This window comes from Pituophis catenifer, unplaced genomic scaffold (assembly GCF_029215685.1).
Source record: "Pituophis catenifer annectens isolate HBS135680 unplaced genomic scaffold, rPitCat1.0.hap2 SCAF_8, whole genome shotgun sequence".
NCBI lineage: Eukaryota > Metazoa > Chordata > Lepidosauria > Squamata > Colubridae > Pituophis > Pituophis catenifer.
In genome coordinates this window covers 44,897,268-44,924,407 of record NW_027256888.1, presented here as the reverse complement: position 1 = coordinate 44,924,407, position 27,140 = coordinate 44,897,268, and the positions used below count along the sequence as shown (strand labels likewise).

General features: G+C 36.4%; 1 protein-coding gene across 1 annotated transcript in view; it reads left to right on the top strand.

Annotated features, from left to right (window-relative positions):
* Positions 1-14,016: 14,016 nt before the first annotated feature.
* The window catches only part of TRPC3 (transient receptor potential cation channel subfamily C member 3), a 43,028-nt gene continuing 29,904 nt past the window's right edge, over positions 14,017-27,140 (top strand). The window contains exons 1-2 of the mRNA XM_070948448.1: positions 14,017-14,291; positions 26,210-26,981. Of these exons, the coding sequence (XP_070804549.1) occupies positions 14,017-14,291; positions 26,210-26,981 (1,047 nt within the window). The remainder of the gene's footprint in view (positions 14,292-26,209; positions 26,982-27,140) is intronic.

The window sequence follows — 27,140 nt, the reverse complement described above, 5'->3', positions numbered from 1 at the left end:
ATGGACCTTAGCTTTTAGGAGCTAGTTTTTACTTCCTCTCCTTTTATGCATTTAGCAAACCATATCTACTTAGCAAGCTATTTTCATCAACCCTTCTTTGTAACAATAATAAAAAGGTGCCTGTTTGTGGGTGTCTTTTTCTCCCTGGGAGTGCTGTAATTATATGAGAGCTAGAAAAGAGAAAGGGAAACCAAGGTGAGCACTCCTGTCATTAAAAACATGACAGAGATAGCGCTCTTATTTGACGAGAGTCCCCTGGAGGCATCATCATTTGCAATTAATATTTTTCAATCTCCATGCACCGGAACCAATGACACAACACCTTTTCTCTTGCAAAAAGGCTTGATATAAAAGAAATATGTTCAGTACCACGGGAGGCTGAAAATAGATTTGGTAAAAGACTTACCGGTATATAGTGGCTTTTGTAAGGTGAAAGTTTCTCAAGCGAAAAAGAGAAAAAGAAATCTCCAGTCTGACTCTTTGAAGTTCAGCCTCTCAGAAGAACATTGATAGGACTTCTCTTCTTCCTGAACAATTTAACTCTTGCACTTTGCTCTGTGAATTTGCAAGGGGAAATCTGATTGAGTCATTGTAGACTGCTTTTGATATACATTTCCATGTTTCCTCCTACGGTAACTTGCAAGATTAAATTTTCCTATTTACATGCCAACACGCAGCCAGTTCTGTTTGCATGTGTGTTTCATAAAATGAACTTGTTTTTGACGTGGCATAATTTCTCCCCAGAAGGATCTCCATCACAAAAATAATGAAGAAGCCTAATAGGTCCATTTAACAGGAGAAATTGTGTCTTGTTTTCTTTCTTTTTTGAATTGTTTTCTTTTGCTGGATTGCATTTGGATCTTTTTTTCAGACCTCAAAATGCTTGCCACTGGTGAAGTGTATGTAGTATAGACATCTCAATCTCTCCTTGCATCAGTGGTGGGTTGCCCCTGGTTTGGACTGGTTTGCAAGAACCGGTAGTAAAATTGGCAGGAGGCTCCGCCCACTGACCCGGACGTTATCAGAAGTGATCTGCGCATCGCGCAGGCACGATGCGAACCGGTAGTAAAGGTAAGTAGAACCCACCCCTGCCTTGCATATACTATTCCCTGACATAAAATCTCAAAAAGGATTTTGTTTTAAATTGAGCACATGTTTCTGAGGAGCATATATCCCTTTTTCTTGTTTTTTCTAACAGTGGAATTGTGAAATGTTTGTTGCTCTAATGGATTATTTATTATTTATATGAATTTTCTAGTCTGCACCATTGGCTGCGCACATTTTATAAACAAAACAATCTATCTCCTACTAAAACTCTCATTGTCATGACATTTAACTGGATGAAATGGTGCATCACAGGGCAACAATTTTGAACTAAGGTGTCTCAATTGACAAAACTTATGGAATGTCCAAAATCAGGACCCATAACTTCCAAGAAATGAAATGTCCAAAATCAGGACCCATAACTTCCAAGAAATGAAATTTGGGGATGTCATGACTGCTTCAGTGCTACTATTCGTTGCTGTGCTGCTGCTGCGGACACATGATCCATTTTCAAGGTTCCATGAGAATTTCCCAGCCAGTCTACCATTCCCTTGCTCCCTTCCCTATCCAGCAACAGCCACTTACCTGCCTACTGGAAAGGGAAAGGAAGAGACAGAAAGGAAGAACAGGGATGAATGAACCCCCATGCACTCTTCCCAGCCCATGCCACACACCATGTGCTCTCCAGATCTGTGCCTTCTCCAACTCATGCTGCTGCCCCACATGCCTTCCCTGGCCCACAGCACTTTTGGTACACCCACACGTACCCTATCTGATCTGTGCCACCCCATTGTGCACCTTCTCTGACCCATGTGACACCTGCACACATCCTTTCCATCCCATGCCCTCTCCCCAGACCATCCCAGATCTGCACAGCACTCCTTGCTCAATCCGAAGCAACCACATGCATCCTTCCCATAACATCAGAGAACCAGATAGAAAAAAATAAGAATCAGTTATTAGTTTAGACCACAACCTGTATCCTTACAAAAAACATTTCAAGAAATAAATTGTTTAATTTGTGCAAATTGTCTATTGAGTGTGCTGACAGTGGTATTTTTTGAAAACATTGGATTAGAGTAAAATGATGTATCTAGTGGTGTTTTACTATCCCCGGTGCCCTTAGCCAGAGACATTATCTTTAAATTAAAATCATTTTCATATTGCATTTGTTCATCTGCTTCTTATGTATGGCCAAATTGCAGAAGGGCCTTGTCTGAATGAAAAAAAAAAAAAAACATGCAGCATTAATAGCAATCTTTCGCCTTCTTTGAGTACTTTTTGTTTGTTTGCTTATATATTTCAATCCACTTGCTTTATATTTATATTTTCTCTCTTGCTCAGACATTGTGAGCATGAGGAAAAAAATGCTACTTACAGTTCTTCAACTGTTCCTGAAGTCAGTGCCCATCCATACTATGTTTCCTGTTTCTCCCCGATTACCATATGTACAAGAAGATAGCATGGCATTTAGTTCATGAGAGAACATGTCACATCAGAAAGCCTAAATCCATAATAAGTCTCTCAAACTGCAATTAATTGCAGGTGCATATTTTTTTTAGAGAAAGAAGCTGTCTTAGTCATTGTGACAAATCCCATTTGCTCACATGGATGACTCTGGGTCAGTGTCATGCTGCCAAATTCCATTTAGCAGAATTTTATCCTGCTCTGTTTAAGATTTACCATTAAAGCACACTCTGTGGTATCCCTTACCTGACTATTCCCTAGTTAGCATCTCTTTGCCCTGTCTCCCAAGGTCTTCCCCACATACCATTGCAATACCGTAATCATCTATATGCATCTTCTATCTGGCCCTTAAGCATTTGTCAATTTATATCCAATAATTGCATGTTAGGATACATTTAAATTTTAAGATTTGACCTTTGAAATGAAGTCTATCTTTGTATTCAATGCTTGATTTGTAGCTGCCTGTGCTTCACTCAATATACCAAAACAAGTGACACACAATGTATTATTTATCTTAATTATGGCCAGATATTGCTTGATTTATTAATTTGTTTTATGATAGCCAGAATTCTGCTAACAGTCTGTAGATAGAAATATTAAATATTATTCACCCTGAGAAGAAACCTTGTGCATTAAAGTCAACTGCATAATATTCATTTGTAATTACCTTTGTTAATTTATCATCGGCGTATCTCTGCTATTCTGAATCTCTCATTAACTTAATGTCTGACTTTCCAATTACACTATGATTAAGCTTTTTGAAAGTTTATTTGGGCTTAGCTGTTTGCAGTGAGGAAAATCATTACTAATTATGTACTGTGCTAGTTCCACATTTGCCCATCATGACTCTGAATTTCATTTGTCACTTTAAACCTGGTTTTTAGAAGGATTTATAGGATATCATAAGTAAAATTAATATTCCAGATGGAAGGCTGTGTAGTTATTTCAGTTAATGAATTTCAAATTAACATTAAAAGGGGGGAAGCTCTATACATGTTTTACCAGGGATTTGAAAAAAAAAAAATGCTACTGTTCCTTCTTATACCCATTTGGGCTGCCTGAGATCTATCATTTGCCTGGTAAATTATTTCAGCAGAAAATACTGGCAATGAATATGAGTGCAACTGTCTTAATTTAGAAGGGGAGAAGAGACTTCATGAAAAACAGTTTGTTTTCTATAGAATCTCATTTTCGAATCCAGTTTTATCTAGCTATCACATGTCTTGATTCAGAGAATAGGATTCCTACCGAGATATAAATTTCAACAAAAATTATATAGATGCATGTGAAAAATTGCTGCATAGAAATTGAGCAACTGAATCCTCCAGGCTCCATTATTTATTCCAACTCCAATTTGTCATATTCAGGAAATTCTTTGTAGCAGTCTCTCTGAAAAACAAATAAATCAATTCAGGTGAACACATATCAACTAATATTTCCTAAATTTTCTTTGTGCATAATGTTTGTCAGTTCAGTAACACAGAATGAACTCTAAACAGCCTAGTTATTTGCTATTTTATTTCAGGGCATGGAATATTTAGTCAAATATGAGAAAATTTATGGCTGGTCCTTATTTTGATAAAAAGGACACTTTCAAAATCCAGATAATCACTATGTAAATTAACTTCACAGAAATCTAGGCAAAGTCTAACTGCAATGTTGGGAAAGAGATGAAAGAAATGGTGTTTCATTGTTTATTGAACATGCTGATTTTTCAAATTACCATTCTTCTAAATGATTGCAGTAATAATAATGATGATGATGATTGATTATGTTCTGTCAAACTTTTTCAGGTTCAGGCTTATTAAATAACAATTTCATGCTATTATTTTGTCTTTAAAGTTTCAGATTTTCTTTTTCTTCATATCTGAAAGATACTTTTTCAAAAGACAACTGGACTGTTTTTTCCTTGAGGAGGAAGAACAAAATATTTTGTTTCTCATTCAAGAAACTTCATCAGTTGTGATGGGGGGAGGGGAATGGAAGGATAGGTACTGACAATCCTATCCTTCCATCCTCCCAGCCATTACAACTGATGAAGTTTCTTGGATGAGAAACAAAACATTTTGTTGTTCCTCCTCAAAGAAAAAAACAGTCCAGTTGCCTTTTGGAAAAGCACCTTTGAGACAACTATGACCTGGATGACTGAGAATCTTCACAGACTTTTTCTGTGCAGCAGCAACATCAGCAACTAGAGGCTCCTTTAATTTAAACACCATTAATATAAAGGAAGATTATCAGCAGCATGTTGACTGTTCATAATCCTACACTATATAGTCAAATATTTTATCTTGTATATCCATGTTGTTATCTTGATAAAACACAAGAGTGGTTAAACATTGCCTTCTCCATGCAGTATAAAACAATTTCCTGTTATCACTAAAGTGACCATCTGCTTCCAGCATTAGCTTATTTTGTTGCTACCCAATATAGGTGTCTACTTGCTTTAGTTAGGATAACTTTTACTTCCTGGCCAATATATATATTGGTTTGTGTACCAGTTGTGACATTTCCTGAATCATGACTCCCTGCACGCTGTTACTCAAGCCCTGATCATCTCTTGTCTGGCCTAATGCCATATGCAGCAGTGGGACTGCAATAGGACTACCTTTGAAATCGATTTGAAAGCTTCAACTGGTGCAAAGTGCAGCTATTCTACTATCCAGAGCAGTCTTTGGGGTCCCTAGGATGGCCCATATTACATTTATGCTCTGCAAACTTCACTGGTTACTGGTCTGTTTTCAAGTACAGTTCAATGTGTTGACTATGGCCTTTAAAGCTCTTAATGGCATAGGTCCAGGGTACCTGATGAACTGGTTAGCACTGTTAGCACAAGCCCATCCAATTTGTGCCAGCAGAGAAGTCCTACTTCAGATCACATCAGTCAAAGAAGTCTAACTATTGACATCCAGAAGAAGAGCTTTCTCTGCGGCAGCACCCACCCTTTGGAACATGTTACCTTCTAAGGTAAGATATAGCCCTACCTGCCTATTTCTGCACAAGAACTTAAAACCCTGGCTTTGCTGATTGGCCTTCGGACTAAATGGGGGAATTTCATGCTAGAAGTGGCTGCTGGATTGATGGTAGATCCCATCTCCTCTACTTTGTGCTCTGCTCTTCACCTGTCCATCTTTTTGGTTATCAAACTGATGTATTCTCAATGTGTTATTTTTCATTGTTTATTTTATTGTTCTATTATTTTACTTCTGTTCTGTTTATACTCTCCTTTCGTTTTCTTCCTTGTTTATTATTGTAAGCTGTCTAGAGTAACCCCATGGCAAGATAGGTAGCAAATAAATTTAGCAAATAAACAAACATCATTGCCTTATTTGTTTGTTTATCCCATTTTTGTTATTTTTTGCAAATAGTTCAAGGTGGCAAAGATGTTTATTACTCTTTCCTTCCCCTATTTTTCCCATAAGAAACCCAAGAGGTGAATTGGGCTGAGAGAGGGTGACTGGCTCAAAGTTACCTAGCCATCTTTCATGCCTAAAGTGGGACTAGAACTCACAATTTCCTGGCTTGTAACTAGATGCCTTCACCACTAGACCAAACTATCTTTCCCAGTGTTCTTTGCTCATTCCTCCTGCCTCAAAGAGGTAGCACTGAGGACCTAGAAGAAATAATAGTAACATCATCCGTAATAACAACAGGACTACAAGTAGTCCTCAACTTACAATAGTTCATTTAGTAACTGTTCAAAGTTACAACGGCACTGAAAATGTGATTTATGACTATTTTTCAATTATGATCTTTGCAGCATCCCCATGATCATGTGATCAAAATTCAGATGCTTGACAACTGGTTCATATTTATGATTTATGGCTGCTGTGTCCCAAGATCATATGATCACCTTTTGCGACCTTCTGAAAAGCAAAGTCATTTGGGGGGGGGGGTCAGTTTCACTTAGCAGCCAAGTTACTAACTTATCAACTGCAGTGATTCACTTAACAATTGTGGCAATAAAGGTTGTAAAAATGAGGAAAAATTCACTTAACAAATGTCTCATTTAGCACCTTATTATCCACTGCACTGAAGCCCTTGGCCATTTTTTACATCAGAAATTTCTCAGAGTGGCTTTATAAACACAATCATTTCATACCAGATTTATGGAATATTCTCAAGGGGTTCAAATTACTTTCATCAGTCAGAAGAAGTGTTTTTTAGAAGCTGCATTAGAAGATTACAAATGGTCAAAACAGGAGGGAGGCATACTTGTTAGCTAACCATGCATTTTTCTAGTACTTGAGTCAAACATAATGTAGAGGTTGGGAATATACCTATTCATTCTATGGCTTTGTTTCCTTTTTCCCCCATATAATTGTTATACCACCTCAACTCTCCCTGGAAGGACTGCTGCATGGATTCTTTTTTGATCAAGTTGATTTTGTGTGCAGAGACTAAAATAATGTTGTTTGGCCAGAATTGTGTCCATTGGTGTAACACCCATGGAGAAATGATTCTTACAATTTTTTTTTCAAAAATTCACATTAAGGTATTGTTTATTAATATATTATATATGCATATAATCATGTATATATGAACTCAGATTTGAGACCCACTGATTTATTATTTATTTGGATTTATGAATGCAGAAATGAAGATATTTCTGTCCAGATTGTAAATTTCAATAAATATGAAATTAGCTATTCTGCCTAAAGATAAAACTATCATTGCTAATGCAATCAGAAAGAGAACAAAAAGAAGGCTTGATCTTATAATTTAATAGCTTGGTCAGATTTATTAAATAATCTAATTTAATAACTTGGTCAGTTAATAACTGATGGATTTCATAAATAATCTGAACCCATTGTTGGTTCAGATTATTGAATTGTTATTTCCCCTCTCCTAATTGAATTTATTTATTTAAAACATTAAAATATTACTGCATGAGTGACAGCAAACAGAGATAAAAATATTAATATCAGGAACAATAATATTCAGCAAAAATAAAATCAGTAAAACTCCTTCCCTTCCTTTAAACTTTTGTGTTAGATTTTTATTTATAGATTGCAATTCTTTGGATTGTACTTTGGCTGAAAAATGGGAAAAAATATTAGAAAACATACCTGTTTTTCTTAAAACTTTTAAGAAGATTTTTGCTAAAAATTGGCAAATTTGTACAATAATTATCAATAGTATTTAATATATCTCCCTGTTTCCCTTAGGCTTCAGTAAACTGAAAAGAAGAAACACCAGCATCAATGAGTACATAACCTGCATGCTTCAAAGATTTGGGTCCTGTATTTCTATTTACATGGACACGAAACGCCCACTTTTCACTAAAAGCTCAGATGATATCTCTGGCTATCACTTCTCCTACTCAGAGATACAAAATAACTTCGGGGAACTCTAAAATTGAGGTCAAGGCTCTGACATAACTCTTTTATAAAGCACAGCTAAGCAAGTGTTTCAGTTTTGCTAAATGTAAAATAGTTCAATCCAAATTGAACCAAGTTGTGTAGGAGAATCCTCTTTCACAAATTTCTCCAAGGAGTTTCTTTCTTAGAGAGCACACAATTCCAGTAAAGCATAAATTGTTTATTACAATTACTGGAGACAGCAGAAGCTAATGTAAAAGTGGGTAGGAATATAATCCCTCTCTTTTTTTAAAATGTATGGCATATATAGTCTGGGTGCACTGGATAGCGTGCTGCGCATGTGTGAACAAAAGAACTAGCAATCTTAGGCTTCCAGAACTACCCTGTGTTTAAAAAGCATTGTAGACCCCTCTATTTAAAATTTGCAAATTAGAATGATTGGATATAGCAGCAGTTATTTGATGGAATATTGCAGCAGAGTATGCAATGTGGGACGAACTACAAAGACAATAAACAAAGGCTGAGTTGTTTGAATTGATTATTTTTAAATGTGTTGTTTAAATGTTATCTCCTAGCAAGGGTGCTAGGTAAACAGGAAAAGAGCTTCCAAAAGCTGTTTTCATTCCGTACTATCTTTTTTATAGTTTTACCAAAGTTTTGTGTTTCCATGTTTTATGGATGAGCTAACTATTTTATTTTCTATGGATAGATAATTAAAGGAGGGGATATTTGCTTTTGCTAACCATCACCATATTTTTATTTGCAGTTGCATAGTGCATTTCTAATGTGGTATTCCACACAGACCTGGTGCTGAATTAACCACAGATCAGAAGCGCTTTGGGCAAGCACTTTTCATTCATTGGCTTAAAGTAAATTTTGTGCCATGAAGTCCAAATTGTAACTCTGCATTGACCTTCCTGGGAACAAGGCAACATTCTGGACATACTTTTCAAAAATTAGTCCTCAAGTATTAAGAGAAGATCTTAATAGCAAATCTTAAGCAACGGATTCTTGAAAGTGTCAAGCTGGACTTAAAAGAAGTTTTGTAAGGGTTGAACTGATAAAGCTATGAACTATTTAAACCAGCAAGGTACCTTTAGTAACTTAAGCATCACAAATATTGAACTTTCTAACACAATTTTACATCTCACAATCTTTTTTTGATATAATTTTACTGAAAGTTTTAAAAACAAGAGTAAAAAATTAATTCAATTAAATGGAATAAAAAGGAAAAAGGAGGAAAGGTTAAAAGAAAAGGCTGAAATTAAAAAAGAATAAAAGGAAAGAAAAATACAAGAATATAGAAAAGAATGTTTTTAAAAGAAGTGGATTCTAATCTTCTTTACAGCAGTTATACTGTTGTAGATTTACTTCTTTCTCTAAAGTTATACCGTGACTCTCTTTTTTGTATAATATCCTATCTATTCCAAACAATCCTTTGAATCAATGCATGCAATTGTAGCTAAAATCTTCTAGCTTTTTTGCACATGCACCAAGTGTTTTACCCACTGTTTCTTTTCTATAAAATGTTTATTTTGTTAAAATCAATAAAGATATTTCCAGGCACAGCCTGAGTTTATATTGCTTCCATATTCTTAATATGGCATCTGTAACATGAAAGTTTTTAAAATCCACATTTTTAATTTTTAATTCCCTGTTTACGAACCTGTAATTCCTTTAACTTTATTGTACTAGAAAAAACCTGAGATTAGAACCGCAGAAAAAACCTGAGGTTAGCCGAACCTCAGATTATGCTTCTCTAATTCTAACAAACAATTAAGTCATATAGTACAACCACAAGGAAAGCTCAGTCTTTCCAGAAGCCATAATTTCAGGGCCAGCCTGATCTCAAGGAAAATGATGTACCACAGGGCAAGTGCAGCAAACAAAAAGGGTGCTCCTCCTGGTCCTCACCAGATGATACCACTTAGTGGACAGAACTTGCAAGAAGCCTTCTTCTGCTGGACTTAATGAGATGAGTAGATGTCACTAAGGAGAGATGGTTCTCAAATAAGCTGTCTGCATGCCATGCAGGGCTTCATAGGTTATTACCAATGCCTTGAATTGGACCTATAATCAATGCAGCTCACAGAGCAGAGGTGTAGTATGCACAGAACTAAGTATGAGCATAACTGTCTGCACTGCTGCATTTACACCAACTGAAGCGTCTGAATACAATTCAAAAGCAGCCACATCTAGAGCAATGAGTGAGTGTAGAGCTTCTTGATCCACAATTTGTGGCGCACAACTCAAAGCTGTACAAAAGCCCTTCTAGGCACAAATATCACCTCCTCTTTGAGCAGAAGTCATAAATCCAGAAAGACCCCCAGAGTGTGCACTGTTAAGTGCAACCAAAGATAGTAAATTCCTAGAACCAGGTGGTCCTCAAACTGAAAGCCACTCAGTTTTACCAGGGTTGAGTCAAAACCTGTTGTTTCCCATCCAGACTTCTAGGAAGACACTTGTCTGAGACTCTTACATGTTACATTTCTGCCCCATACTCAAGTTTCTGTTATCTATTACATTGGTAGCAGCTCTTCCTCCTGTGCCTGAAAGCCCTTTCCTCTGCCTTCTACCCCTCCCAGTGTGGATGCTGTTGAGTCATTGAGTAACATACTTCTCTTTTCTAACTTTTACAGAGACTTACATAATACTTTTCTTGATTTATTCTTAGGCCATTTACTGGGTGGCTGAGTAAGGCCAATGCATATAACATGCCGTCAGAGTTTAAAATAACTAAGCACCAAGTCCTAGTTTTAAGATCTACAAACTACTCTAAAACTATTTTCCCAATGAAATGATGATTCTATGACAGATTGAGTAACAGAGGTTTCTAGTAGCAGGAAGATTCTATAGTCAAGGATATGTTGTAGAACAGCTGAAGGTGGATCAAATAATTGTTACATTTAACATTTGATTACATCAATAATTATACTATTTATGAATACACTATATGACTCACTTTCAATTGGATATTCTGAATTTTGAAATTCTGGACAGTTGTAAAAACTAATTCCTAAAATATTCCATGCAGACTTTCCAGGAAAATATTTTGACATTATTTTTGAAGCTGGTCATCAATGTCAACAAATGGCCTACTGATTTGCCTTCATTCACCTTTATATTACATATATTTATGTAACTATATGCACATTTTTCCCCTTAGAAAACATACTCATCTCCATTTCAGGAAGTGGATCCTTGGCTTTTCCAAGTAAAAACCAAAAATCTCTTCTGGGACTTGTTTGAGAAAAGAAAAAAGAATTGCTGTATCCTGGAAATAAGTATAATACTCTGAACTCGGTGCAAGAAGGAAATTAAATCTTGATGCCCAAAGATTCCTTGAGTAATTACTTACTAAAAATAACTGTTGTCAATGAGAAAAAAAATTGCCTATGGGAAAATGATTTCCAGAGGGACTGGCATGTTAGCCTGTTGCAGCAAAAACAGGTTCTTAGGGCATAATGTTTCATGACAGAGCTGTCTCCTTCAGATGAATGTGACCCTTACTTCAGAGGTTTTAATAAGCCTGAGTTTAAATGGGAGGACCCTTTAGGACTGGAGCTGAAAAGCAAAGGAATAAAGCCTATGACAATTCAGTCTGAGCATTGTGTTGCATGTTGCAAAAAGTTCTGCAACCTAAGTGAAGCTAAAATGTAGTCGCAGTAGTCAAATCCACTGTTTTCTTGGAGTACTGTTGTTAGTAGTTCTCCCTGCAGTGAAACTAGTTAATTTAAGACTCGGTATTATTTTCTAGTCTTAGGAGAGTCCTTTTTAAAGTACTTCACTCATTAAAAATTATGTAAGGCAGCCCTTTTCATTTTGCTCAAAGAGAACTGGATCTCTGCCTCAAAGTCCCCTCTTGATTACATCGTATGATACCTGCTGCAGATGGCAACCTGGCAAAGATCTTATCTGTTGCAAGGAAAGAAGGAATACATTTCAAGTATATGTTCATTCATATACACACACATACACACACCAATCAATAAGAGATTTCAACAAGCCCATGATTCACATTTAATCAAAAATCAAAATTAATAAAAATCAAACATATTTTAATATTGCAGTAAAGGGAGTAAAGCATGATAGCTTTATGCTAATTTCACATTTATAAAGATTTTTATTCATAACTTTGTGATGCAGCATATTTTCAAATAAAAATTATCAATATTATAGCAAGAATGTTTCCCTTCTTAAGTATTAATTATAATGCAATTAAAAATGTAATTTTATTAAGACCAGGAAACAAGTTTATAGCAAAAACCAAATTTATACACTGTTAGGAAAATACTACAGTATATACTTAATTTTAAAATATAAAATTGATTAAATAAAATATTTATAATGTCTGATAATTTATTTTAATTCCATACATATAAATTATACGTATATGTAAATACTGTAAATAAAACTGAAAACTATTCATCTTTGATTTATAATTTTCAGTTTAGAATGTACTTTCTATCTCACATTGCCTGCATATAAGAGCTATAAGAAGGCTTTAAATCCCTAGATTTGAGAATGACCAACTGAGCCATGTTTAAATTGATCCTTGAAACCTTTGTAATAATTATTTACTATAATAATTGTAGTTGATATAATTAAACTAATGTCCCATTAAAGGCTAACACACCATTACAGTACAGACTTAATGGACCTGAGAAGACTTCATCAAATGCATGAATTGGGAGCTTTCACTTGATAAGTGTTTTTAAATAAACTTGGGAAATAACAGTAACATCATACAGCAATAAAATGTAGTGGTATGGTAAAGCTTAATATGCATCATTGTAGAGACCATTCATTAAGGTAACAAGTATTGGAAGGTTATTTAATATATATAGACTGTATTCCTATGATATGGTTATCCTCAGTTAACTGAATGATGGTTGATTCAATGAACCCAAATGTCTGAGTTCTTATGATGCACTGAACCATAAAAAATATACAAACTGAGTTTCTTTCCACAGCCTGCTAGACTAAAGTTTGGTTAGACAGCTTAAGGTTCAGCATATTGCTATATGGAGTTCATTAGAGGGTTTGTTTTTAATTCTTATTTTTAAAATTCATGGCACAGAAGTCTGGCCCAGGGAATTTGGCAGCTCATAGTGAAGGATACACTTGTGCTTTCCCCATTGCACATCCAGAAAACGATGGGCGAGATAAAGGAGTCCCACTGACGGTGAGCTGGTACTCCTCAACCGCGGGAGGACAGCAAGGTAGCAGAACCCAAGGACAAAATGCAGAGCAGGGTTCGTTTTGTCCTCCAGCATCGTACAACTGCTTCCTGCACCGCCTACAGTAAAAAAATAAAGGAGACAGAACTGAAATTCTCCATGGGTTGTTACACGCATAAAGTTCCTCCTTCATTCAAGGACGGTTACCCAAAAAACGGCCGCGGAGCCGGGCAGATGCCGAACGGGCTCTTCCTCGTGATGGATCGAAGCTGCATTTGTTGATTTGCACAGGGTGCCTGTTCGCCTGAGGGAAAAGGCGGAAGGGCACCGCTGACAGGCAGGTGATATCACGTCTCACGCTGGAAGGGATGCTCGCCTCTTTAAAAGTAGTACACGTGGGTGAGCCGATTCCATTAGCAAATGCACGCCTCGGAGGCTAAAGCGCTGGAAACGGGCTGCTCGGAGAGCATTTGCAAGCAGCAGCCAAGTTGCATCGCGGCCGGAATTTCTTTTTCTAGCAGCGCCTGCCGCCGCTTCTCTTAACTGCCCGGCGCCGCGCTTCCTCGCCTCGGTGCGGATGCGTTGATCGGGAAGGGACGAAGAAGTCCTGCTCCTCGCCTTCCGACCGCTGACGGGCCGTTATCTTCAGATGGCGGACGCCCTCCTGCGTCTTCCGCCCCTCAGCTCAGCTCGAGCACGAGGCGGTGAAAAGGCGCGGCGGTAACAGCGGAGCCTCGTTTTTGCCTCTCGAGTTGCTTTGGCTTTCTTCTCGGGCCCCGGTCGGACTCTTGTTCGGCTTCCCTCTCGGATTCGCTGCGCTACAGGGGTCGGAAAGCGGCCGGGAGGAAAACCTTTTTTGCAGCTTCTCCCGCGGCTGGCTGGCTGCTCGCTCGCTTGCTCGCCGGCAGCGCCTTCTGCTCCTCTTTTACCCCTCAGCGGCTACCAGCAACTGAGCGGAGAGGCGGCCGGTGCCTACCGAGCGGAAGCCAAAGCGTCGCCGCGGCATGTCCGGCACGGGCAAAAGAATTGAGGAGCGGGGAAGCGTGACCTTCACCCAGCGGCAGCAGCAGGACGAGGAGGAGGAGGAGGAGGAGGAGGAGGAAGAGGAAGAAGGCACCTCTGAAGAAGAGCCCCCGTTGTCGCCGCCCTCACAGCAACCCCGAGCACGTCGAGGGTGGAGGGGGGTCAATGGCGGGCTGGAGCCTCCCCAGCACCAGGCGGTGAAAACCCAGGGAGAAACCTACGGCTGCCACCCGCCCTTGCCAGTGGTGGGCAATGTGTAAGCTTTTAAAGCCTGCCTGGGCGAAGGGCTGGGAGAGCGTCTCTTCTCGGAGGGAGGGAGATCCCGTAGCGGGCTATGGTTCCCCCATTGTCGAAACGGACAGCGGTCGCCCTCTGTCCGCGAAAAGCAGCCGTGGCAGCTACCGGGAGTTGGGGGGCAGCTGTACAACGACTTTGGCTGAAGGGGGATGCCGTTGTTAGTCGGTCGAGAGCAGGTTTTAAAGTCAGGGGAAGAATAAATATTAGCCCTTTCAAGGAGAGAAAGCGCCTGGTGTGGTTGATGGGAGAAACGTTTAGGAGTTGGGGCGGTATGTGTGTGTGTTATGGGGCGCGGGAATTCCTAAATCGCGATTTATTGTTTCTTTAGGAAATTCAGTAATTGGGAATTGATAACGCTTTTTATTGTGGGATTGTCCATCCCTTTTTTGTAGTCTCATTTAATTCTGGCGCCCCGAAGTTTGACTCTTGTCTTTTCTGCACAGACGGACTGGACTGGACTTGCCTATTTTAACAATGCTCAGGTTGCCCCTTTAGATGAAGAAACTTTGCATAATTTTTTACAGTTGTAGATTTTTTTCTCCCATAGAATGGCTGTTGTTTTTTTTTTAAGATGCCGTCCTAACAAACAAAAGCTATGTACAATATAATTTATCCCCCCTCCCTCAAATATGTGTGGCTGAGAAACTTTGAGAGAACTTTCAAAGTTTAGGTTCTAAATTCTCAATGCCTTGATGCTGGGATCCCATATCTTGCAAGGAAGGGGGGAAAAATCGGTAACAATGGAAATAACAGGTAGGTCTGTTACCAACAAATCTCAAAATATCTGATTGCAAGGGTTTCAGTCATATGGTGACTAACAAAGTAGCCAACAAGAAATGGTGAAATATAAGTTTTGAAAATATAAACTCTAGAATATAAATGTTTAAAATCGAAAGAGATGGGGGGTTGGCTAAGGAGTTGTAATTTAGCACACACACTCAAAGTTCCAGTCTACTGATTTTGAATGTCAGGCTGGAATAAGCAGGTATCTCTACAAGGATCAGTACTGCCCCTTTACAGTTTCTGGGTAAAAGGTAGTATGATTCATTAGTGAGATCACTCAAACACTTCTTTTCACATGACATATATAGCCATGTTTTTTTAAATCTTGGATCATAATTGGTTGGTATCAAATTAAGCCATGAAACTACCATAATGGGCTTTATATAAGCCACTAAGCCCAACCCAATGAATTCCATCATTGTATCAGGATATATCCAAATATACATCTTTACGAAAACAATAGAAAAGGCAGCTGAGAAATCAAGCATGGAAGATATAAATCTTGGAATAGAACCATGAAGTTGAATGGGGCCATTTGGCTATGGATCTTCTTTTGCAATTACAACTGCAAAAGAATATTACATTGTAATAACAATTACAATGTTACTGGCTTAGATATACCCAATCAGAATATTTCTTGGGTATGCCAGTCAAATGACATTGGGAAATTTAACGTCAATTTTCTGGGTTTAGGGCAAAAAGAAGTTGGAGGGATCACAGGAAACTTAATGGAACCCAGATTTACTTGGGTTCATTGTAAAAATCTACAAATATAGTAAGAGAAGGTCATTGCACATTAAAAATCTAGGCGCCCCAATAGCATTAAGATTTCAAGAATAGAACAGTGAAGAATAATAACCTAAAGAGCTGTATGAGTGAAATGATGCCTAAACTGTTCAGGATTTGAAATGGAAGATTAGCAAGAGGATTTACAATGGGATGGAAAATGATTTTCTATTCTAACAAAACTTAAAGGGAAGCTAAATATATATATATTGAGGTTTGAAAATTTAAATTGATTATTTATTTTTATTCAACCTTTATTTAAGAGTAACTCAAGGTGGCAAACATTCCTAATACTCCTCTCTCCTATTTTCCCCACAACAACAACCCTGTGAGGTGAGTTGGGCTGAGAGAGTATGACTGGTCCAAAGTTATCCAGCAGGTTTTTTGCCTAAGGTGGGACTAGAATTCAGACTCCTGGTTTCTAGGCCAGCACCTTAACCATTACGCCACACTGGCTCTCCATATAAAATAATTGTAAAAAATATATATGAAGTGTCCAAGTGAGAAGGATTCATAAAACTTTTCTCCAAATTTTCTGTAATTTATGGAATTGTGAGACATTAATTCAGTTCTAATATTCTGCTGAATACATTTAATTGACAATGAGAACATTTATTTAATAGGAACAGATGAGTCAAAGGTGTTTTTCTCAAGCCTCTAGAATAGCTGCCAAGAAAGAAGCTCCAGTTACTGTGTCAGTTCAGGCTTTTGAATTGATGTAATCATTTTGCTATGCTTCTGGTTACAAAATAAATTACCTTTCCTTCAATTTGCCTGTATTACTATATGGCAAGAAAAATTAATCAGCAGTGATGAAATGAATTACAGTAAGATGCTGTAGCCATGATTGTAACTTATAATTAGAAAGATTTTAACAACAGTGTGTGTGCGCACGGGTGTGTATGTGTGTTCCTAAACTTACAACTTGCCCCTGGAGATACGGCGGATCCCGGATCTGTTCACTTTCTGCCGTGCCCTAAAGACGTTTCTGTTTCATCAAGCCGGGCTGACCTGACCTAATTTTTTTAAATTGTTTTAATTTTAAATTATTAAATTATGGGTTTTAATACAGGGGTGTTTTAACTGTGGGCCAAATTAATTTAATTGAATTTTAATATTGTTTTAAATTTTGTATTTTTTGTATTTTATCTGCTGGCTGTTCACTGCCCCGAGTCCTTCGGGAGAAGGGCGGTATACAAATATAATAAACATAATGAACATAACATAACAACAGTTCATTTAGTAACCGTTCAAGTTACAATAGCACTAAAAAAAGTGACCTATGACCATTTTTCACACTTATAACCATTGCAACATCCCTATGATCATGTGATCAAAATTCAAATGCTTGGCAACTGGTTCATATTTATGATGATTACAGTGTCCCAAGATCATGTAATCACCTTTTGCAGTGTCCTGGGATAATGCAAACATGTTAAGAACCATGCGATTAACTTAACAACTGCAAGGATTCAATTAACAACTGTAGCAAGAATGGTCATAAATGGAGCTAAACTCACTTTAAGAAATGTCTTACTTAACAATAGAAATTTTGGACTCAATTATGGTTGTAAGTTGAGGATTACATATATATTACATATATGTATGTGTTTATGTATATGTGTATGATGAATATGTGTACATACAGTAACTCTATCTTCATCCATCCATCCATCCATCTATTTAATTTTTGAATTGATATTGTCAAATTAAGGAATAGTAAAGAATCTTGCCACTATTTAAGTCTTACTGTTGTATATAAAGGACACCAATTTCCCTTTGGGACATACAGTATTCATCTCAGCCACATCCTATAAGTGAAACATCCTTTGGTTGTCATAGTGTACCATTTTGGAAATATTACCTTTTTTGTGAAGCTAACACAATCCCACGAAAGGTGCAAGATTTGGAAAATATGTAATACTTTGTCATTCATTATGAAGATAAGACATGTTGAAGGTGAGATTGGAGGCCTATTTTGAGAGTGCTTGAAAGTGAGGGCATTATCGTCCCCCATCACAATTATTTCTCACAGGGTTTGACCTATTTATTAGCACGTCAGTTTTTGTCTTCCTTTCATATTCACCTTGCCACTTTTGATACCAACTCTTGTTCAGTTTCCCAAAAGTTTTGCTATTTCTGTTTGGGGAAAAAAATAGGGAGGGGGGTTGTTCTATTTTACACTGCTCTGAAATGTAAGTTTTAGCATCCCCACTTTTCTCAAACTTTTGTAGCTTATTTGCCCCTTTCCCTGTGTTTGTCAGTTTCAGTTACTTCTTTTCCCTGAAGCAGGAGAATGACTGCCCAGGAGTTAGTCATTTTTGGCTAATTCTACTGACCCCAGCTAATTATTCCCAATCCCAGCAGTGTGTATCTCTGTCCTCTCTGGGGCTACTTCTCTTACATTCCCTATCTGTTATCTTTGTTTCCTTCATATTATTTTAAACTGGGAGTTGCCCAAATGTGGGAGGAGATGCAGACAGAACAGTCTTGAGAATTCCGGTAATGCCCTGAAATCAGATCCATCCCACTTCTTCTTCCCTGGCTTCTTTAGTAGATGCTTTCCTTGTTGGTTAAACAGAACAGCAGCAAAGCTACATGAGAAAAAGCAGGGACTTTGCCTTAAAAGCCTACTGTGCTCACAAATCAGGATGACATCAATGAGCAGGAGCTGGGGACAGCTGCAGTTGAAGCACCAGCCTCAAGTGATAGCCACAAATTTCCAAAATGAAATTGATTTAAAAAAAAAAAACACGAATGTGTAGAAAGACAGAATAGATAAAATCTTATATGAAATTCTGGCATTTATACATGAGAAGTTGTAATATTTAAGGTGATACTTGGATAGGAAGGAGATAGTTTCTAGATTATTTCACAGTTGGGCCCGAGATTTTAAAAAGTTGACTTTTTAATATATGATCTAATATAAGATCTAATCTTATATTAGATCACATATAATAATTATATCTTATATTGTCATTTTAAAGAGCATTTAAGGAGTCATTTTTCCAGAACATGATAGCAGTTCAAATAGAAATAATGTATCTTTGACAAATGACAAAAGCTACAGTTCCTAGCCAGGATAACTAATGATGAGCTGGGATTTCTGAAGCTTCATTCTAATATGAGTAGGTGTTTTATATGTATGAGGTATAGTGTTTTAGTTTAAAGAAGTCTTGTGTGGCAAGACAGTCAGATTTTTGTTGCTATTCATATTTGCAACACTTATCTCTAGAGATAATGGTTTACTTTAGTGTAAAATAGACTATATATTGTATAGAGAGTCCTTAACTTACAATCACAATTGAGTCCAAAATTTCTGTTGCTAAGTGAGACATTTGTTAAGTGACTTTTGCTCCATTTTACGACCTTGCCACAGTGAATCATTGCAGTTGTTAAGTTAGTAACACGGTTGTTAAGTGAATCTGGATTACTCATTGACTTTGCTTGTCAGAAGGTCACAAAAGGATCACATGACCCAGGGCACTGCAGCCAGCAACATATGACCCAGTTTTCAAGAGTCCAAATTTTGATCACATGAGCTTGAGATGCTGCAACAGTCGTAAATGTGAAAAACAATCATAAGTCACTTTTTTCAGTGCTGTTGTAACTTTGGTTACTAAATGAACTGTTGTAAATCAGGGAATACCTGTAATTTGTCACTATAGAGAGGTTTCATGCTTTATGGGTCACAGTGTGAGCTGACAGACACACTCTGTCATTTGCCAAAGTGATTGCAGTTATGCAAAGCAATTACTTCTAAGATATAGTGACGTTGTGTGCTGGATTCTAGCCTCTGAAGCACTATTCCCAGCTATGGGAACCTAATAAATCAGATCAACTAGGTCAGTTGCTCTTCTGAGTTCTTGCACCTATATATTGGTGTTCAGCTTTTCTATAACACTGTGTTTTTGATGTTAAGAGGTGCTATGTTATAACTATTTCTTCTATGACAGTATTAGAAAAGGAATATGCATAGCCCGTTTAAGAATTAGGCATTATTGCAGTGATCTAGGATAGTGTAGCACTCCAAAATACAACTGTCAAATGGAAGTTGCAGATTAAAATCTTGATTGGCTGTGGGATCATAGACAAGCTATTCTAATCTAACTCCATATACAGTAATTATATTCTAAGAGAAAAGCAATTGTTTAAAACTTAGTGCAGCTGGCATGTGAATTGCGTTAAATGTTCTGAACCATGATAGGTACTGAACAATGACAGGTACTATCATTCATTATTATTTTTTTAAAGTAATTAGGAAAACTAATGATTATGGTTGAAGTACTGTAATGTGTACGCATGTGTGCTTCAGAAATCCCAGCTAATCAATAAAATCATAAAATCATAGTGAAATTATTTGATTGTCTGATATGATTTATATGTGAAGGAGGACTAATAGTGAAATTTGTTTCAAGTATAGTCAAGTCCTAGTGACATGTCCATATAATTTTCTTGCTGACAATACAAAAATAATTGTACATTGTCATCCTTTTTTCTTCTCTTCATCCTCCTCTCCCAGTGTTAAGAGTCTGGTCTTTAATCCTGAGGAATCCTGAGGAATCCTGGTGAATTCCCATCCAAATACTAATTTCGGGCTTGTATTTTGTATTTCAGTTTCTTGAAGGCTGTTTACCGAAATGCATTTTCTGAAATCTGTCTCTTCTGATAAGTTCTGCTACGACAACAGATGTGATAGTATCCTTGCTTCTCAATCTATTTAATAGGATGTACTGAACTATGTCAGAGATATTGGGATTCTGGATGAATACCAGTTAGAAGTTTGTTTCATAATCGATGTGTACTGTTGTAAAAATGATGTACCCCAAACCTCAAGAATATTCCTGTATGTCCTCAGGAATAAATTAGAGTCAAATATTTAGTAGTAATATTAATATTAATACTTAATACTTAATATATTAAGTAATATTAGTAGATTTTTATGTTATCTTTACTATTTTGCATTACCGTATGAATAGTCCCTTAAAGAATCAGCTCTGTTTCTTACAAATGTTGTCTTCCAGAACTGCATTTTAGAGGCATTCTATTATTCTCTTTCCATACAAAGCAACATGTGCCTCCTTACTGGCAGTTTGCACAACTTAAAATCTTTTCATGATCATTGCTTTCTTTTCATTTGAGATGTCATTATTTTTGGAATTAAAATTCTGCTACACCTTTGCAGCCCATTGGATAATAGGCTTTTTTAAGAAAAGATTTCTTTTTCTTTTATTTATCTATCATATTTGTATGCCCACCCTCCCCAAAGCATCTCCTGCCTCTCTGTACCTGTACATAGCTTTAAATTTTTATCTTTGAATTAAACAGCATTTACAATAAATTTTGACTCCCCCTTTTCATAAAAGTTTAGATTTGTTCATGGAAATTCCTCTATCTTGCTGTTTGCCATGAGTTGTTTATAACTGCTATATTTTTTCATTCTTCTCTTTCTCTCTTCCTGCCTCAGCTGTACAGTAAAAAGATTTTGAATGTGCATTTGCTGCTCCGTTATAATGGAGCTATTATATCCAGGTTTTTCATTTGAATTTTTTACCATTCATCTTCTCTCAACATCTCCTCTTGTTCTCTTAGAGGGATTTTTGTTTAACAGGTTACCAGGCAAATGTATAGAAATGGCAATCGAGGGTTGGAGAAGACAGGTGACAGTAGCAACTTTCTTTGATTTCATTTTTCTATCAATGTTAATTGATAGTACAGTAGTTTCACAGGTGAGCTCAGCAATTGGAGTTGTTGGTAAATTGAGGGGCTTTTTCTGACAATTTTAAATTTTCAAATATATAAAAATGTCCATAATTACGATGCTCTGAATTTCAAAACACAAAATGTAACAAGAACTGGGAACTATTCCAAATTAATTTAGTCTTGCGTTCTAAAGTCTTGAGAAATTGATGGCTGGAGTTTGGAAGCTTCTTAGATTGCAGCTCGTGCTTAGAAGCATGTACTACATGCTAATGAAGCTGGTATGGCAAAACGTAATACTAAAAGCAGTACCAATTAAATGGTGATTAAATTCCTGGTGATTGTGTTTATGGTGATACTCATCCAAATATAAAAAAGCAATCATAGCAATGTTGGATTCTAATGATTTGGTATTGCATAGAAAGTTCCCGGTAAAAAGAATTGTACAATCCATCTTGTATCCTCTCCACTGTAGGAAATTCTAAAGCTGGCTCAAATCCCAAAAAAGATTTCCATTGCTAACATTAGACTAATATTGCTAATTTATTTAAAAGCTCATAATCTACTTTTTAGCTAAACTAAGCTAAAAGTTGAAGGTTTCTTATAAACATCCTAAAATGATGAGACCTTTAACTCATTTCCAGAATTATATTCCTTTACTATCAAACCATGTATTTAAATGCCTTCGCAGGAACTGCTGCACTTTTTAGCATTTGCTCTTATTGAAAATTATCAGGTTTTCTTTGAGAAGGAACCAGAAAGCGAACTGATACACCTTTATTGGATGTGATAGTTGGTTTAACAATAAAAAAGGAATAAACCTGACTCATATCAAAGCTGTTTTATCCAACATCATGTCCCATAGTGAATGACAAGAAGACTTTGAGGGCAATAGTTTCTTTATTATTGATGGTTAATCAGAGGCAAATTATATATAATGACTTAGTTTTATTGTCAGTTTAAGGGCTATTTAATTTAATTTAAAAGTAATATCTCATAGTTATATTCAATAAGATAAGATTATTATTCAAAGTGGATTTTTAAAAGAGTGGTTGAAGATATTTCCTAGTTCAGTACCCACAAGAAATGTGGGATTTCAATATCCAATCAGAATTAATAATTCCTCATGGTAGAGATTATAATCCAACATATCTGGAGGGTACCATGTTGCATCAACCTACTTTAATGTTTTATTGGCAACAATTGAGAGCAATTTAATTATTGTAGCATTATTGTGTTATTAAATATATTTGGCAGCTATTTATCAGAAATAAATGATTTCAGGATTGCAGTCATATGGTAGAATAATAAAATCGTATTAGTTAGTCTTTAAAATAGAACATAGTTTATATATTTATCATTTCAAATACTAATGTACTTTTTTAAAAAGTCCATATATGAAAATATTTACAAATTTAGTACAATCTTTTTTTTATGCTATCTAATTTTGTACCATATGATAGATGGGTATGTGTTTGGTTCGTTTATCAAAAGTAAAATATTATGATCATATTACCTAATTTTTAAAAAGTATATTTCTTTAGACAGCCAACATTTGTTACAATGAAGGAAGCAGTGAAACAAACTTGAGGGTATATAAAGAAGTGCTTCTGGAATAAGTAGCCCATAGTCTGTACATAGCTGCTGTAGTTCTTTCTTTGATTTTTTGGCCCCGGATTGCTTGGATATTATGCTGCCAAAACGTAGTGGCAAATTGCCAAATTAGAAAGTTTTTTTGGTCAGTTTTCAAGGAAGTAAATGTACAGTAGGTGAATATACCACAATGTGTCAGAATAGATGAAAACTCAAGCAGAAACATTACATCAGAGGGGACTAAAATTCCAGCCCTTTCTAGTCTGTCACAGACCCTTGTATTTTTCAGGGTTTCCCAAGGCGGAAGATGTTTTCCACCTTTGATGTGCAGTAATGCTTGTTTAAGGAACCATGCAGAAAGATATAGGAGTACAAAGTGGAAGTGCTCCTGGCTTGATACATAAAATTTCACACCATCATAAAAAAGTAATGATAGTGGATAATTGCCATTTATTTCCAACAGAGTTACAGTTCCTGTTTTCATAAGTTAATTTTATTAAACTTTCAGTAAAGGTTATATATGTGTGATTTAAATGTAAGTTTCTTTCTACTGGAAGACATTAAAAAGAAGACTTTGGCCAGTTTAGAATTGAGTCTGAATAATAATAATAATAATAATAATAATAATAATAATAATAATAACAATGATAACAACAATAACAACAACAACAATAATAAAAAACAATCCATAAGAACAGAAGGAATACCTAACAGATTTATTACTCAGGCAGCAAGCATCATGCAGTATTATCTGTCAGAGAGCAAATTAAATATTTTCCTTTGATGAAAAGCTTTTCCATACTTGAAACAGCCTGAGTGCTATTACATCTTTTTGTGCCCTTTGTGATGATTCCACTACATTTTAAATTGGGGTAAATAGAAATACTTTTATTGTAAAACATTCTGTCCATTGCAAAATATTTTAAGATTTTATGTATGGCCATGCTAAGAAAAATTGGTGGTGGGCTATCACTTCTGTGATGTGACGAGGACTAAGGCTAGTCAGTCATATTCTACTATGTATCATCTTACTCGGTGAGGTGGAACTTTCCTGACCTTCTGGAAGATAGTGAAGCTGGATTCCCTCCAGAAGTCCTGTAATTTTAATTGAATAAAGAGGAGGCCATTTTGTGACTGATTGGAATTTAATGTGTAAAGATGTTCTTTGTTCTTATTATTTATTTTTAACCTAGACATTTTAAATATTATTTGTCATGGGTCCTTTAAAGTATCTTATATACTGCAAAATCCAATCTGAGTTGGTCACCAAGATCAGAGATTTGTTATCCCAAGCTTTTGAATTCATCTTGGAGTCCATCCTCAGAGAACTTCTCAAACTCCAGGATGTCTTATCTTATATACTGTTAAGAATCTTTTGACTGTAGCAGTATGAAAACTGAATGTCCTGCTTTGTAATTCGTTAGTTTTGTTTGATAATGTATGACAGTTTGAGAATTGTATTTTCATGTTTTAACTGCAAAAGGAGAGAAATGCCATAGATAGATGCAATTTTTTAGCTTTTTAAAGAAATTTCAGTTGGAAAGTTACCCCGTCTGGATGTTGAAAAATAAATTTTAAAAAAATCTAATATGTTTTTCTCTCCTTATGTAACAGGTCTTCAAATAGTTATAAACTTTCCCATTTATATTTTGCAAAATTCTATATTAAATATACAAATACCCCAGATTTGGAAATCTGCCTAATAATCAAATTGATCCAACATCTAATCACAATATATATGTACCGTTTTCCCGAAAATAAGACCTATTCCCAAAATAAGCCCTAGCATGTTTTTAATGCATGCATCTAATATAAACCATACCCCCAAAATAAGCCCTACTTGAGCGCCTGCACAGTCGGATGCCTGTCCATTCCATCTGGTTGCTTGCGGTGCTGCCGACACGAGGTATTGGGGGGAGGTCTGCCCCATGCACCAGCTTAACTCAGGGCCCCCATAGAAAATAAGCTTGGGTCTTCTTTTTGGAAAAACACGGGTAAAAGAAAATAAAATAGTCAACAAGTTATCCCAAACATTACACTAATCTTCAAATCTCTCTCTTCACCATCTGTCATTGTAATTAACATGTAGAAAATCCACAAACAGCTTCCAGTCTCTTATAAAGTTGTTTAATCTGTTGTCTCTAATATAAAGCAGTTAGTTTTGCCATCTCTGCTAATTTAGTCAATTTTAAAATCCATTCTACAACAGTCAACATCCCTTCCCCCACCCCCCAATGTTTAGCATATACAATCCATGCAGCAGTCATCAAAGAAAGAAAGAGTGTTCCAAACTGTTTTTTGATTTGTTTATCCATAATACCTAAAAGAAAACCTAGGCTTCATTAATATTTGTGTCTTAAATATTTTCTATCTGGAGTCAAATAACAATGATACACCATTTGGTAAAAAAAAAAAAATCTTTTAAACTGTAATTCAGTCACTAACCAACATTTTATGCAACTAATATAGTATGTTACAAAGTGCAAATTCAAAAAGCCTAGACATTTTCTAAAACCAATAGAAGCAAATGAAATAATTCACTATTAATTCTATAAACACAGATAAAAATACTACAGAATATAAATGTTAAAACTAATTGACAGAATTATAAAACTGATGTTTCTGATAAACTAATTATGACCACCATAGTGGATATAATTCCACCAATTTCCTGAAATATCTAATTTAATCTTGTTTGAGAAAATATAATATGCTAATGAGAGAGAGCGATATATATATATATATATATAATTACATTTATGAATATCCTACATGTGAATATGTTTGTCTTTGTAAATAGATCTTTTGGACAATTATTTCTGGTAGATCTTTTATTTACATAGGATCTTAAAATAATTACCATTACAATGAAATATTATTTAGAGGTGACCAACTGTCAAAATAAAGTGTGAACAGTAGATAATTGGGTAAAGGAACTGGTTTTGGGAAGCTGATTTAGATTCTGTAGAGATGCTGCCATGAAAAATTTCCATAATGACTGTTTTTGCTCTGTAGGTTCATTGATGGAAGCCCTTCTTTGAGACGAATGACTATGATGAGAGAAAAGGGAAGACGGCAAGCCATCAGAGGTCCAGCTTTTATGTTTAACGACAGGGGCACGAGCCTCACAGCGGAAGAAGAGCGTTTTCTGGATGCTGCAGAATATGGGAACATTCCTGTGGTGCGCAAAATGTTGGAAGAGTCAAAAACATTAAATGTGAATTGTGTTGACTATATGGGCCAAAATGCCTTGCAGCTTGCTGTAGGGAATGAACATCTTGAAGTGACAGAACTTTTATTAAAAAAGGAGAATCTGGCACGAATTGGAGATGCTCTGTTACTTGCAATCAGCAAAGGATATATCCGGATTGTGGAAGCAATCTTGAATCATCCTGGGTTTGCAGCTAGTAAGCGGCTGACTCTGAGCCCCTGTGAGCAGGAACTACAAGACGATGACTTTTATTCTTATGATGAAGATGGCACCCGCTTCTCCCCAGACATCACACCCATCATTTTAGCTGCTCATTGTCAGAAGTATGAGGTGGTACACATGCTGCTAATGAAAGGGGCAAGGATAGAGAGGCCCCATGATTATTTCTGTAAGTGCAATGATTGCACTGAGAAACAGAAGATTGATTCTTTTAGTCATTCTAGATCAAGAATAAATGCATACAAAGGGTTGGCCAGTCCAGCCTATCTGTCCTTGTCTAGTGAAGATCCAGTCCTCACTGCTCTAGAACTTAGCAATGAGCTTGCCAAACTGGCTAATATTGAAAAAGAATTCAAGGTAAGTCTCTTTTCATCCTTTCTCTTTTCTTGGCTTTACACTATTCTGACTTTACATTATTTTTCTGCACTTTAAGTGAAGGCCCTTACTTTCTTTTGGGTCAATAAGCACATTTGGAATTTTGAGAAACTCGTATAAAATGAGGGCTGTGCTGGGCTT